Raw genomic sequence first — 13,483 nt, 5'->3', positions numbered from 1 at the left:
TAACTTTCAAAGTTCAGTGACTGTACCTAAAAAACAAGAACAAGCATAAAATCCAACTGGAAGTTTTTGGAGGAAAACGCCTTTTCTCTAGGAAATTTCACCAGTGACTTTTTTATAAGAAAGTGAACATGATCCATCAATGTATCTAAAGTGATTTCATGACATTTCCTTACTCCAATTCAGATGATTAGAAATGTCACATGAATAATGCTATTTTGTGAAAAAAGGAAACCATAGTTTGTGGCAGTGAGAGGCTAGTACAACTGACATAATTTCCGACAAAAACCTAATCTTCTACATTTATGAAGCAATTCCTTTGAATCAAACCCCATGGAAGTAAATCTCTCCATTTAATTGAAGAGAAAGGTGGCTGTCATGAAACTGCTGCGAGTTCCTTATTATATTCTCAGACTCCGAAATCAGAAAAATCCATTGAATATTGAGCATCATTTCTTCACTGACATTTAGCTCTAATGTCAATTTGCTCCAAAAAATTTTCCTTGATTTTAGGGTTCCCGGCCTTATTCAGATGATGAAAACTGAGTTAGCGTGATGTCGTTTGAGGACTCTCCAGTATAAGAAAGTACATAGTTGCCTAAAAAAGGAAAAAGAGGATAAGAATTATTGCTACTATGTTGGAATCAAGCATAAGACCAAAATGAAAATAAGCCTATGCAATTCCTTACAATTCTGGACAGTGTTAGGAAGAGGTTAGGGTGTACAGCATTTTATTAATGCCATAGAAGCTTACATTTGTCAGACATCTCTCACTTGAGAAGAGAAGCACTGTATTTTCAGACGCTGAGGAATGAGATTGGTTTGAGATCACTGAATGTTACTGCTGGAAGGAAACTTAGTGATCTCTTAGTTTTTCTTTTTACTGATGAGGAACAAAGGTCCAAAAAGGTAAAGAGATTTATTAAAAGCCCTCAGGCTGGTTGGTGGCAGTGATAACAGGACCCAAAGCTTCTGGATGAGGACGTTGGGCATTTTGGGAGGGAAATAATGCTTTTTCAAGTTCCGACACTTGAACTTTATCTGAAATTCAAAGAATTTTGATTGGACTCTAAAGTGAGTTGCCCATGATGGATTCACGTTCTTTCTCCTTACCCCTTAGAACCTTTGGTTTGTTGTAACTCACGTTTGTGTTGGAATGGGTTGAAAGTCTTTTTGAATCTGGGTTGGACAGATGAATCTGATGAGTTTTGCTGCACAAAAGAAAACCAAGTCATTTAGGCATTCAAAGTATTCTTTTAGGTGCCTGCTTTTTCATTCAAACTCTCTCAGAAGATTACAAATACTCATTTTTTCTTCTGCCAAATGTGCATTTACTTTAAAGCAAATGAGCCACCTACCCAGAAAACAAAATCTCATTTTTGTCACCTAATTTGAAAGTGAAACTGGAGAAGGGGTACAAATCCAGAAGCTGCAAAGCCGTCACTGACCACTGCTGCCTTCTGAAAAGGGTCAACAATTTACATTAAAAACAGGGAGATAAACCACTGTCAGGCATCTTTACTTTTGGTTTCGGTGTATTTTACTTTTCAGTGTTTTTCTCTCTTTGGCCTTCCAATGAGAAAAATTCTGACTTCCTGCTTTGTAGGGTGGGGAGTGTCCTGTCTTGCTTTACTAACTAAGGGTTTGACTTTAATGCAGTCACACATGCTGTAACTCCCTCCTTTTCTTAAGAGTAGAGAATGATTCATTAGTTTCACATTTTCTGGTTCAAGGGATTTTAGTTCTTCAAGACATAAAACCAAAATCACAGAATATTAGAACTTCTGCTTTGAGTACTAGTCTAACACTTAATTTTTACATCTTGAGAACATTGAAACCAAAAGGTACTAAGTAACTTTCCTGAGGTCACACAGCCAATTGGTTACTGAGTCAGAAATACAGGGCAGGTCTGCCAGCTCCTGGGTCACAGCTTCCTAACTCACAGCCCTCTCCTATGAAATGCAGACCCAGGAAAATTATTTTATAAAAATGCCAGAGGCTAATTTCCTCACTGTTTTTTTTTTTTTTATTTCAAAACGTTATATTATCCCTTGTTAAAAATCTCTAAATATCCATGTAGTTTTTCATGCACTTAAATCAGCTGATTTTTATCACACACAGAAATTTCTGCTTTAGAACCCTTTCTGAAAGGCCCTCCATGTCTTGCTAAAAGACAAAAGTCTGAGTTAACGTCAAAAATACAACACCGAGAGGCAAGCACTTTTGTTCCTAACTATACTGTTCCTTACATGGATTGCACTTTTGTGGCGAAGAATGAAAACAAGAACGCTTTGTTTCCATACAAACTTGTCAGTTTGTAGACTGAAGAGCTAAAATCGCAAGGGACAAAGTCAGGTACACCAGCATAAGAGAAAATTCATAAAGATCATTTTACATATTAGAAGTTAATGAAGACTTCCCCCTCTGATTTTCTGGAGAAGGAAAAGGGGTCTGCAGGAGATCTAGACAGGCAGGCAGAGAAAAGGACCCTACTGATTCTAGATATTGGGAGACAAGTCAGATTATAGCAAGCAACACTGTTGAAAAGTATTTGCTCACAAGAGCACCACAGACTCCCATACCTGAGCATCCTTGAAGCTTTCCACACCTTCGCATCCATTCATCCATTCACTCATTCACTCATTCATTCAGCAGCTCTTTAATGGGTATTGACCACGTGCTGGACATTGTGCCAGATACCAGGATTATAACGTAACAGAAACTCAAGGGGTTTACACAAAAGTGGGCTTGCCGTTGAACTGCGTAAAAAAGTGCAAAACTGGAACTTCACGAATTGCCTCCACGGCTGCAGGAGATGATTACCTTTGATGCTTGGTTCCAAAAGCTTAAAGGAGACAACTTGTTGAGTAGCAGCTGTCGCAGCTATAGGGCAAAAAAGAAATAGTGAGGAACTACACATAGGCAATCATACAGAGGCAAATCAAGAACAAAACTGCAGAGTGTAATTGTTATTTAGTAGTAGTATTTCCCGGAAGCGTTTAATAGGCTATAAGCACGTGGATCTGATGAAAGGATTTCTTTTCTTTTATTTCTTTTCTTTACCTATAAACAAATCTAGAATGAAACAAAGAGCAACAGTACCAAAAACCATAATAATTCAGAGTCTAGACATTAGTAACTGGCAATAATGGCTAAATCGAAGTTTATCTTTGAAGTGAAGAGTATCCTTATCAAGTGAATGGTGCAAACAATGGAATTATTTAGTCCACTCAAGAAGGAGGCAAATTGATTCTTTGTAAACAGGGGTTTGGAGGCATGTGCAACAATTATGATAATTATAAAATATCCTTATCTTCTTATTAAAACAGAGGCTACATTTATTAGCTTATTGTCTTTACCTCTCTCTGCAGAATTGCTCAAAGCTTGGAAAAATAATGAAAGATGTTTAAGTTTTTTTCTATTATCTTTTACTTACATTGGTCATCCTTCATTAGGAATTCTATTTAATGTTAGAGGCTATGTAATATTTACTATATAAAATTCTAGAAACATACAAATAGATAGACCTTTCAGCATATTCTAAGTGAATGAATAAATTAAGTAAAGGAGCAAAAAGGAATTCACCCCTAAGGAAAGTTTTTCTGCTGGTTAATTATGCCAAATCATAATTTAAAAGTAAAAACAAGTTTCCCCTTTTTTTTCTACAATGTTCTTATTATATGTTGTGGTTAGTTCTCTACAGCTCTATTACCAGCAATGAGTGTTTAGTTTCTTTGTCTCCTGACTGAACCTGCCTTTTGTGAAATTATAGAATTTTATTATGCAGGTACCCATAGTCTAACTTCTTATATATGAATAAAGGCCCTAGAACTGAAAGGGAGGGACTAGATGCCTGGGTTAAAGGAGAAAGAGAGAAATGAATACACATACCTTACTATCCAAGAGCATTCCAAAACATAAGATGAAAAAGCCCTTAAAAAAAGGAATAAGGCACATGTATTATCTTTTCCTTTTCCAGTAAAGAAAGCATTTATATGTATTACTATTCTATTATATCCCCCAACATTGAAATTATTTCCTTGTCTGTCCGCCTGTTGACTGTGGGTCCTTGAAGGTAAGGATACTGTGTAAACTCCACGATGCCTGGATTAACATAAAGTATGCAAATATTTTTTTTTTTGGTTGAACATATAAATTATTGCGTGAATAAAGTCTGAAACACACGTGGAGCATCATTTTCCCCTTTGTGTCATCCTAAACCCAAAACAAAGAACTTCCATTTGCTTCTATGTCTTAGTCTTTCTTTAGGCATTAAACAAACGTTAACTAAGCATCTATGATGTCAGCAGTCACTGAAGTCCAACCCCAAGGCCAAGTAGAGGAAGTTGACTATATCAGCATCCTTTCCATCAGGTCCATCCAGCCCTTGGGTAACCCTTGGCAGAGTCTTTCTTGGACCTTGAAATCCTCCTCCCAGGCAGAGGACCCTCAGTTGGTGCCTGTTCAGACAGCATGTCACCAAGGGCCCTGGACAGAAGTTCCCTAAACCTGTCACCATTAGGTGTGTGCTCTCCATGACTGCCCTCTGTGCCACCACCTAAATGTACCCTGGTTTGTTGCAGTAGGTGGAGAACCAACTGGATTCAGGAGATACTTACTGAGCGCTTACTCTGTGCCAGGCACTGCACTAAGTGCTAACTGATCTCATTTAATCTTCACATTTACTCTAAGATACAGGTAATAACATTATCCCTGTGTACCAAACGAGAGAATTAAGGTATAGAGAAATTAAATAATTTGTTAGCAGTCACACAGTTGGCTAGCATGACATATTTGAGCCCAGAGCTATTTAACTCCAGAGCTCAAACGTTTAACCCCCACTACCCTAAGTCATTGTCCAGAGGAGACCCAGCAAATATTTCTTGAACCAAGACTGAAGGCTCTCTTCCAGATTCACCAAAACCTAAGGATTGCTTTGCCCACCTACTCTCTGAACACTCTCTGATCGTGGCATGTAAAACCCATCCTTGGCAGCAGAGTTCAGCAAACTTTTTCTGTAAAGAGCCAGAGAGTAGATATTTCAGGTTTTGCAGGTCATCCAGACTCTCACAACTGCTCAGTTCTGCCCGTGTAAGGAAAACAGCCACAGACCCTATGTAGACGAATGGGCATGGCTGTGTTCCAATAAAACTTTATTTACAAAGACAGTGCTGCCTACCATTGGCCAGGCCCTGCTTTCTGGCACATTAGGGACTTCCTTTGCACCATTCAGACTCAAAAAGCACTCTGGATTTATTTCCCTTTCCCTGTGTGCTTTAACAGACTTCAGCACAAGACAAAGAGGACTGGGTCAACGGCAAGAGAGATTAGCGTTAGCTATGTGAACTCTAACAGATTTAAAACCCTGGAATGGGTTACTGAAGAAGCCTAATATTCTGCTTCAGTATGAGAATAACTGTTGGGAAGACTGGATCTTTTTTTTTTTTTTTTTTTTGCTATTCACTGTTGCCAGGCAATTTGGGTTATAATAGTCCTGCTAGAGGCAGGGAAATGAGATCGCCCCCAGAATGGTCTTCCCATGCTCAATTCTCTACAATTATTCCAACTACCCGATGATGTAATAGGTTGTTCTTATCGCTCTCACCTGGGATGCATTGAGTGCTGCGAAAATAACATGCCAGGCCTGATTCTGGCTGTCAACCATTGTTCCTATGCCAAATCCCCAGGTGAGCCCTAGCAGGGGGGTCAGAACGAGGAGGCTCCTCCCCATGCGGACGACAGTGGCCTTGCTGTCCTGAGTCAGCCTTTCTCCAACAGCGGGCCTCCAGAGCTTCGTGAAAACTAACAGGACCACCACCAAATTCACAGCCACAATAGTCAGGGCAGGACCCGCAAAGGCCAAGAGAGGTTTGCTCCGATCGGACCAGTTAAGCCAACACACATCTTTCCTTTCATAGCCATTGCTGGGTTGTGTGACTGCAATGGTGATGATGGATATAATGAGAGGACACCCATAGCCCAGGCAGAACCCGACAGCCACCAACAAAGGCGTGGCCACGTGGTGGAACACGAGGATAACCCGATAAGCCAGCAGGAAGCCGAGCATAAGCATCCAAAAGAACAAGGAGAGGTAGAAAAAGTGTGTAAAGAACACTGCAGCTGTGCAGACTCCAGAAGGGTTTGCCGTGGTGTCCACGGTGGCAGCAACAATAAACCAGATGTCTGCGATCAGGAGGCACAGGGCTATGTTCACCATGCAAATGTGACGCGTGTGTGAGGTTTGGCTTTTGTTGACCTGCTTCCAAAACAGAGCTTCGATGGTCAGGCATAAGATGAGACTTCCGATGGAGACCCCCAGTCCCACAAAGGTGATCCATTTCACAACGGGAACGATGGCACGGGGGACAGAGGGTGACATCAGCATGGAGAAGGAGGTCAGGTGAGTACAGCGACACGTCACCGAGTCTGGAGTTTCATTCACTAGGTGGCAGCCATTATCGTTCCACTGCGAATGGTTGAAATCCCAAAACACACAATGAGGCTGGCTCAGATTTGATTCTATCTTGGAAAAAGTCAGGAAAATTTCATTGATGGAATAGTTTGGGATAACCATGGATATCAAGGGCCCATTGACCTGAGCATTTCCATTTTTGGTAACAGGTAGAATGTTCCCCAGGGTCAAGGAGGTCATGCTGATGATAGTTTCTGGAAGGGGCTCCTGGAATTGGTCTGACCTAATTAATGCATGGCCTCTGATGGGAATGGAGGTATTTTTTGGGAACATTTCAGTCTGATAGTTGTAACCCAAATTGCTTTGATTTGAGGATGCTGGAATCCCTTTCCAGTTAATGAATTCTCGAGAAAATTCCAGAGGCAGAGCTGTCGAAGGGACCAGAACGCTGATGTTTTCCAGTGACGCTAGTAACTGGGATCCGGCATTCTTTTCTTTCTGAAGTAACACCGTCCAGTTGGTTACCGAGGCAGAATTAAGGATGTGGTCAGATATACTGATGACATTCTGAAATACAAGGGTGAAAGTCAGTTTGGATTTTGAGTACACAGGTCAGAGGACTACGGGTGGATAGTCATTAGTCTTAAGCTCAGGAAAATTGCCCAGAGAATTGGCTCAGTTGAGGACCACATTAAAACTCAGCAATGAAATTCAGCTCTGGTGCTCTACATGGTGGAAGCATTGGGTTAAGAAATGGGGGTCAGCAGAATCATGTCAGTTCCAGTGTGATCACCCCCGGGAACTCATACTCGGATTGGGGCTTCGGCGTAGAGGAGGAGAATCCTGCAGAGTGTGCATTTTCTTCCTTCTGAGATGGCAAATGGGACTGCATGACTCCTCAGGCTGAGGGTCCAAGAGTGAGACGTTACTTGTAATTGCTTTCCCATATCATGTTATTTTTGCTAATATCAGAAGTTCTAAACTCATGTCATGAATGTTCAAGTTTTAATTCATTTGTACTTATGACTTTTCTTTAATAGAGGAGAATATAAAGCAAAAATCCTTAAACACTGGACATGCAACAAGGAAGTATTGAATTGTTGTGGGTTTTAAGGGTCAGTCTCAGTTTGCGATTCCTTTTCAAGGAATTCCCTGGCAATTCAGTGGTTAGGATTCTGTGCTTTCACTGCTGAGGGCCCAGGATCGATCCCTGGTTGGGGAACTAAGATCCCGCAAGCAGTAAGGCCAAACAAACAAACAAAAATAATAGCAACAACAAAAACCAGGTTCCTTTTCCAAACATACCTGAAAGGCAGCGTTTTCTCACCCAGGACCCTCATTCACTCTTACGGGTCTGGTTCCCAGGCATCTGCTACGGGCGTCTATCCCTCTGGCTGAGTCTTACCCTCACTGAGCCCTCTGTGGCTTCTGGCCCGAATCCCATAGTGAGCTTCTCCTATTGCCCCAGCAACCTCTGCTTTCTTTTTGTTTGTGTTTGCTGCTCTGTTTTTGTCCTTCATTTTATTTTTAGCCTTTTTGTGTCATCTTGTTTTAGTTGGTCTCTTGTAAACAATGCATAGTCAGACTTTAAAAAAAAACAACAAATCTGAGCATCTTTGATTCAGGGAGTTTAACTTATTCACACTTAATGTCATCTCTGATGTTATGTTCACCATATACAGTTAAGCAGGATTGTGTGATTATGTAACAGTATACATTATATAACCCAATTTTGTAAAATATTATACACTTTAACATATAAAATGCACACATCCAAAGTGTTTGGAAGGATATTTATTTAACAAATATTTATTGAGTACCTGCTATGTGTCACTTGTCAATTTTCTAGGCACTGAGGTGACACGTAAAATGTAAGCAGTGGCTATTCTAGGGTGACAAGATTACATATCACTTATTTTTCTTTTTGTTTTTTTGCATATCTTATAGTGAGCATGTCTCATTTGAGTAATTTTTTAAGTTAATTTTTAAATATCCAAACTAAATCATGAATTCCCCAGTCGAAAAAATGGAGTTCTTAAAATATACTAAATATGATATACTAAAGTCAGAGCTTATGGCCACGGGAAGGAACAACTGCCGACTCAATATTAAATATTAAAAAGTTGGCACCTGTGTCATTCAGCGTCATTCAGGGCAGAGGCTCACGCTTTCCCCTCAGCCAGATGCTGTCCAGGCAGTCTGCCTGGAGGCAGCTCCCTCTTACTTTGAACTCACATAATTGATCCCGGGGTTTGCTTGTACACTGCAGAGGAAGCAGTGAAGCTCACATCAAGACTGTTACATGGCTCTTTGGTCCTTTTCAGCAGCACCCCATCAACTGGGGCTTCTGCCATTCCTCCTGCAAGATTGAGCATTTAAAGTGAGCCATTCAAGCTCAGGCAGACCTTACCTCCATTGTCGAAATGGACACATTGAAGTGTCTTTCTAGGGACAGGGACGAGATATTGCCCAGAATTGACACCACAGAAGCCAGATTCCCGGCTGTGGTTGATGGGTTTTCCTGAATGACCATTGAAAGATTCTGCACCAAGGATGACACGGTTGCCTCAGTGGCGTTGCTGGCAATCACACTGAAATTCTAGGAATAGAAATGGTTATGTTCTAGAAAGCAATGAAATGTTTGTGCTTCATCAGACTTAAATCAGATTTCATGGCCACGAATAACCAGCATTTGTATGGTGCATTATAATGTAGGTTAATCATATAACAATGATAACAACAATATAATGGCTGTCATTCAGTGCTTTTTATTTTCCATACAGCGTGCTAAACGTTTTACTGGGGATTCACTGATTTCATCTTTAACACCACCCTTTAAAGGAGGTACCATGATTGTTTTCATTTTATGATTAAGGAAATTGAAACTTGAAGAGATTCACTAAGAAGCACTTTTATATAAATTGTTGCCCTGATTATACAGAACCTGATGTTCAGTGAGATTCAGTGACTTTCCAAACAGTACCCAGCTGGAAGTGGAAAGGTAGGGTCTACTTGGCACTAAATCCTATGTTATATCCATTATACTATGCTGAGAAATCCCTATAGAGGATTTAGAGGGACATACGTGGAGATTTTGCTACTCTTGGTCACTGGATTTGGGGTTTTACTTCTTCCTTGAGGCTCCCATCTGCTTCCACGACACTGAGCTAATTTGGAAGGCAGCCAAGAGGGATATTCCCTTTGTTCAAAGCACATCAACCCAGGATCCCAGATCCCCCCTGTTTTCCTTTTTACTCTTCTCAGCTGACAGAGCTGTTTTCTGCCTAGGGCGCTTGGGATCTGACTGTCCTCACACCCTGGGGTGACCTAGTCCCAGCTACGATTCGTGTCCAGAAACTGGACCAAAGAAGGCAAGAACAAGGATAAACCTCAGAAGACATCTGCTCCAATCTCCCTCCCCAGTTTACAGATGAGAAAACTGAGGTCCAGAAAGAGAACAGTAAACCTTCCACAGTCCCTTGGTGAATATTGTGGGGTTCTCTGCTTCCAAAGCAGGGTCTCTGGCTGGGACTGAAGTTCTGCTCACTATGAACTATTTGCAGGATAGTGTCTGTGAACTGGTCTTGGAGTTCCTCTTCCACGACTTGAGTTTAACTCCTCACCATTTGCTTCCATCTTTCTATCTACTACATCTTAAGTACTTGAAACTTCCTAAGACAGCATCATGTGGAGGTCATAGCACTGGGCTGGAAATCAAGTGACCATGTTTCTAGTTCAACACTACTGCTACCAGAGGGACCACTAGCCCCTTAGTCTCCCCTTTTCTGATCTATAGAAGGAAGTTGGTAAGGCGCATGGCCCTGGAGAGCCATTGAAGTTCTATCATTCTATATGGCTGACTCACTCCCTACCCCGGTTTCTGACAAATGTACTAAGGTTATAGCTTCTGACTTATACCTTCACTTGGATCTTTGATTCCCAGGCTTTCTGAGGCCAGCTTAGTTGCTGTTCTGCCATCTTCAGCTCTCTTCAGCATTGATTCACACCTCTGCAGCACCCTCCCCCCAAAACCATCCAATCTGACGTTTCTGAGGTTCTCGGCTGCTACCTAGACTCACTACTCACGCCTACACTCCCTGGGTTTCCCAGGGTCTGATGTCACTGACTTCTGACCAATGAGACAAATTGATACATTTTACCTTCCACCCAGCCATGCTCACTAGGAGACACCCACTGTGAAACTCAAAACCAGGGCAAATCTGCAAGGTGGAAATGCTTTTTTTACCTTCTTCAGTTCTTCCAGCTCAGAGAGCACACACGTCTCCCTGAGGACATGCCACCCAGAGGGCTGGCACCTGGCCGTGATGCTTCCGGAGTAGCCGCTGCTACAGGGAAGAGTATACTTATCATTCTTAGACCCAAATCCAAAGACTATGCTGTTACACTGGGCTGGAAAAGAAGGGAAACAAAGAAGAAAAATGTCTCTGAATATTTTGACACTCTCTATAAACCATAAAGCACTGCTTTTTAAGTCATGTTTTCAGACAAAACCCAGGCAAAATTCAGGAGTAGGAGAAGTTTGTCTTTGATGCCCAGCTTCACCCCATCAGCCCCTTTTCCTCTTTCCTGATGTCCTACCCTCCCCAAGGCTGGCCCCCTTTCCCTCCAGGTGTCTGATCTATGCCAACAATCTGAACTTAATGGGCTATCAAATAGTTAAGTATTCGGTGAAAATAAGACAAGGTGTGACCCCTCCAAGGAAATATTTTCACTCTTTAAGGGAATGCTAGAAAACCAGAAAATCTTCAAGACACTATGGGACAAAGCAGGCATGATAGGGTTAAAAGATAAGCAGTTGCCATTTGGGGGTGACATGTCCTACTTTGTACCCCTTTAAAGGCTTCTCACATCGTGATCAGCCACTAGTTCCTCTTGCAGCTGGCCTTTCATAATATATTCTTACCATGTTGGGACTGGGAAGAGGAAGCCTTGAAAGGAAGAACCACAAGGGCTATGATTTTTGTTTCTTTTCCCCACTGCTGTGTCTTAAGTGCCTAATCACTTTGGACACTTAGTAAATATTTGTTGAATAAATGTTGAAAGTGGCACAGATCTTGGTAAGAGAGGTTTAAAGCTGAATGTAAAGAATTTTTTAAACATCTGAAGAAAAGAAGTAGGGTGTGTGTGTCTATGTATATCTGTGTGTGTTTGTGTGTCTGGGTGTATGTGAATGACCTGGAAAAAATGCTTTCTTTCCTGGGTCCCTTGGGTTATGATTTAGGAATTTCATCAGCCCCAGGGCTCTTCCAGCATGTATACCAGGAAACTATTGCTGAATCATTTCCATCAGCGCCTGCAGTGAATCAGTCTTGTGTGACGTTTACACTAAGAATTGGAGGTCAGCTCACCCATGAGCAAGAGTCTGAAATAGTGAGCTGAAATTGAGTTTCATCCTGGTTGGGAGGAGAAACAGCTGCTTGTTTCTACTAAAAGTCAGTCTGAGAACAATTCTGTTTCGGGAACATCTCCAATATATAATACAATCTACTAATTAGGCTCCCCTAAGCTACTTGCCTACAGAGGACGGGAATCCAGTGTTACCTTTTCCGAACACTCTGAAAGAGTTGTCTTCTAGTGGAAACAGCTGATGCAGGCCTGTCTTAGCCTTCTTCGCCGCCTGCTCAATGCCTGACAGCAGTTCAGATGTGTTGCTGGAACCAACAACTTCATACCCAGCAATGATGCTTCCATTTCTACAATGATGACGTGGAAAGAAAAATGAGATTCATTCATTCAGTCACTCAAGGCTTATTCTGTGTGGGAATGGCATTGGATCCGTGGGAATAGATCAAACAGATTTGGTCTTTGCCTTCTTGGAGCTTACGTGCCAGTGGAGAAGGCAAGGCAAGTAAGAAACAAATAACCACTATATATATATATATATATATATATATATATATAATCATAATTATAAATATATATATATATATAAAATTCCAAATTTTGTTAAGTGTTATGAGAGACAAGTTCAGGGATAGAGTTACAGATGTAGAAAACAAACTTATGGTTACCAGAGGGTAAGGTGGGGGGAGGGATAAATTGGGAGATTGGGATGGACATATACACACTACTATATATAAAATAGATAACTAATAAGGACCTACTGTACAGCACAGGGAACTCTACTTAATACTTTGTAATGGCCTATATGGGGAAAGAATCTAAAAAAGGGTGGATATATGTATATGTATAACTGATTCACTTTGCTGTACACCTGAAACTAAGACAACATTGTAAATCAACAATACACCAATAAAACTTTTAAAATAAAATAAAGTTTTCTTCATATAGATCTTTAAAAAAAAAAGAATATCAAGTAGACGTGAGGCCCACTTTAGATAAGACTGGTCAGGAAAGGCTTCTCTGTGCAGAGTGTCTTTGAAGCCGAGACCTGAAGGATGAAAAGAAACAGCCAGTGATGCAAAGAGAATTGGTACAGCATGGCCAGCACCTGAGAAGGGCTGGAGGCAAGAAAATGCCTGTGAGTCTGACAGACTTCAAGGCTGACATGACTAAAATTCAATGAGCAGGTGAGAGATGGATAGGAGATGACCCTCGAGAGGTACCCAGGAGCCAGATGGAATAGGGCCTTTGAATCTGAATTTCATCTTTTATTAAAATGTTTTATTCTTTTTGAAAAGGCATGGCATGATCAGATTTATAATTTAAGGTCATCACTCTGGCTGCTGTGTAGAAAATAGGTGAAGGGAGGAAGCAGAGAAACAGGAAAACTAGTTAGGAAGGAGAGGGTGGTGCCCTGAACTGATTGAGTAGCAGTGTGTGTGGGGAGAAGTGAACTGGTCAGTTTCACATTGTATTTGAAGATAGAGCCAGAAGACTTGCTAACGGAGCAGATTTTGGGTGTGGGAGAAAGAAACCAGGCAAGAACGATCCCAAGGAATTGAAAAACAAATTGCAGTATATTCATACAATGGACTATTACTGGGCAATAAAAAGGAAGGAATCACTGATACTCAAAAAGCCAAGGATGAGTCTCAAAGGCCTTAGGCTGAGTGAAAGAAGCCAGGCACACAAAAAAACTATATACTAGAT

General features: G+C 41.2%; 1 protein-coding gene across 3 annotated transcripts in view; it reads right to left on the bottom strand.

The window, feature by feature from the left end:
• Window positions 1-215: 215 nt before the first annotated feature.
• The window catches only part of ADGRF1 (adhesion G protein-coupled receptor F1), a 35,326-nt gene continuing 22,058 nt past the window's right edge, over window positions 216-13,483 (bottom strand). For 2 of the 3 annotated variants that reach the window (XM_061195001.1, XM_061194999.1), the window contains 8 exons: window positions 11,972-12,123; window positions 10,656-10,819; window positions 8,820-9,008; window positions 5,603-6,976; window positions 3,889-3,930; window positions 2,821-2,880; window positions 1,142-1,208; window positions 216-595 (listed from right to left, as the gene is read on the bottom strand). In XM_061195001.1, the coding sequence (XP_061050984.1) occupies window positions 522-595; window positions 1,142-1,208; window positions 2,821-2,880; window positions 3,889-3,930; window positions 5,603-6,976; window positions 8,820-9,008; window positions 10,656-10,819; window positions 11,972-12,123 (2,122 nt within the window). In that variant the 3' untranslated portion in view covers window positions 216-521. The remainder of the gene's footprint in view (window positions 596-1,141; window positions 1,209-2,820; window positions 2,881-3,888; window positions 3,931-5,602; window positions 6,977-8,819; window positions 9,009-10,655; window positions 10,820-11,971; window positions 12,124-13,483) is intronic. The other variant, XM_061195002.1, reaches the window with a different exon arrangement.

Source organism: Eubalaena glacialis, chromosome 7 (assembly GCF_028564815.1).
Source record: "Eubalaena glacialis isolate mEubGla1 chromosome 7, mEubGla1.1.hap2.+ XY, whole genome shotgun sequence".
In the NCBI taxonomy this organism is placed as follows: domain Eukaryota; kingdom Metazoa; phylum Chordata; class Mammalia; order Artiodactyla; family Balaenidae; genus Eubalaena; species Eubalaena glacialis.
Note: the sequence above shows the minus strand (reverse complement) of the source record. Positions and strands in the feature narration are given on the sequence as shown.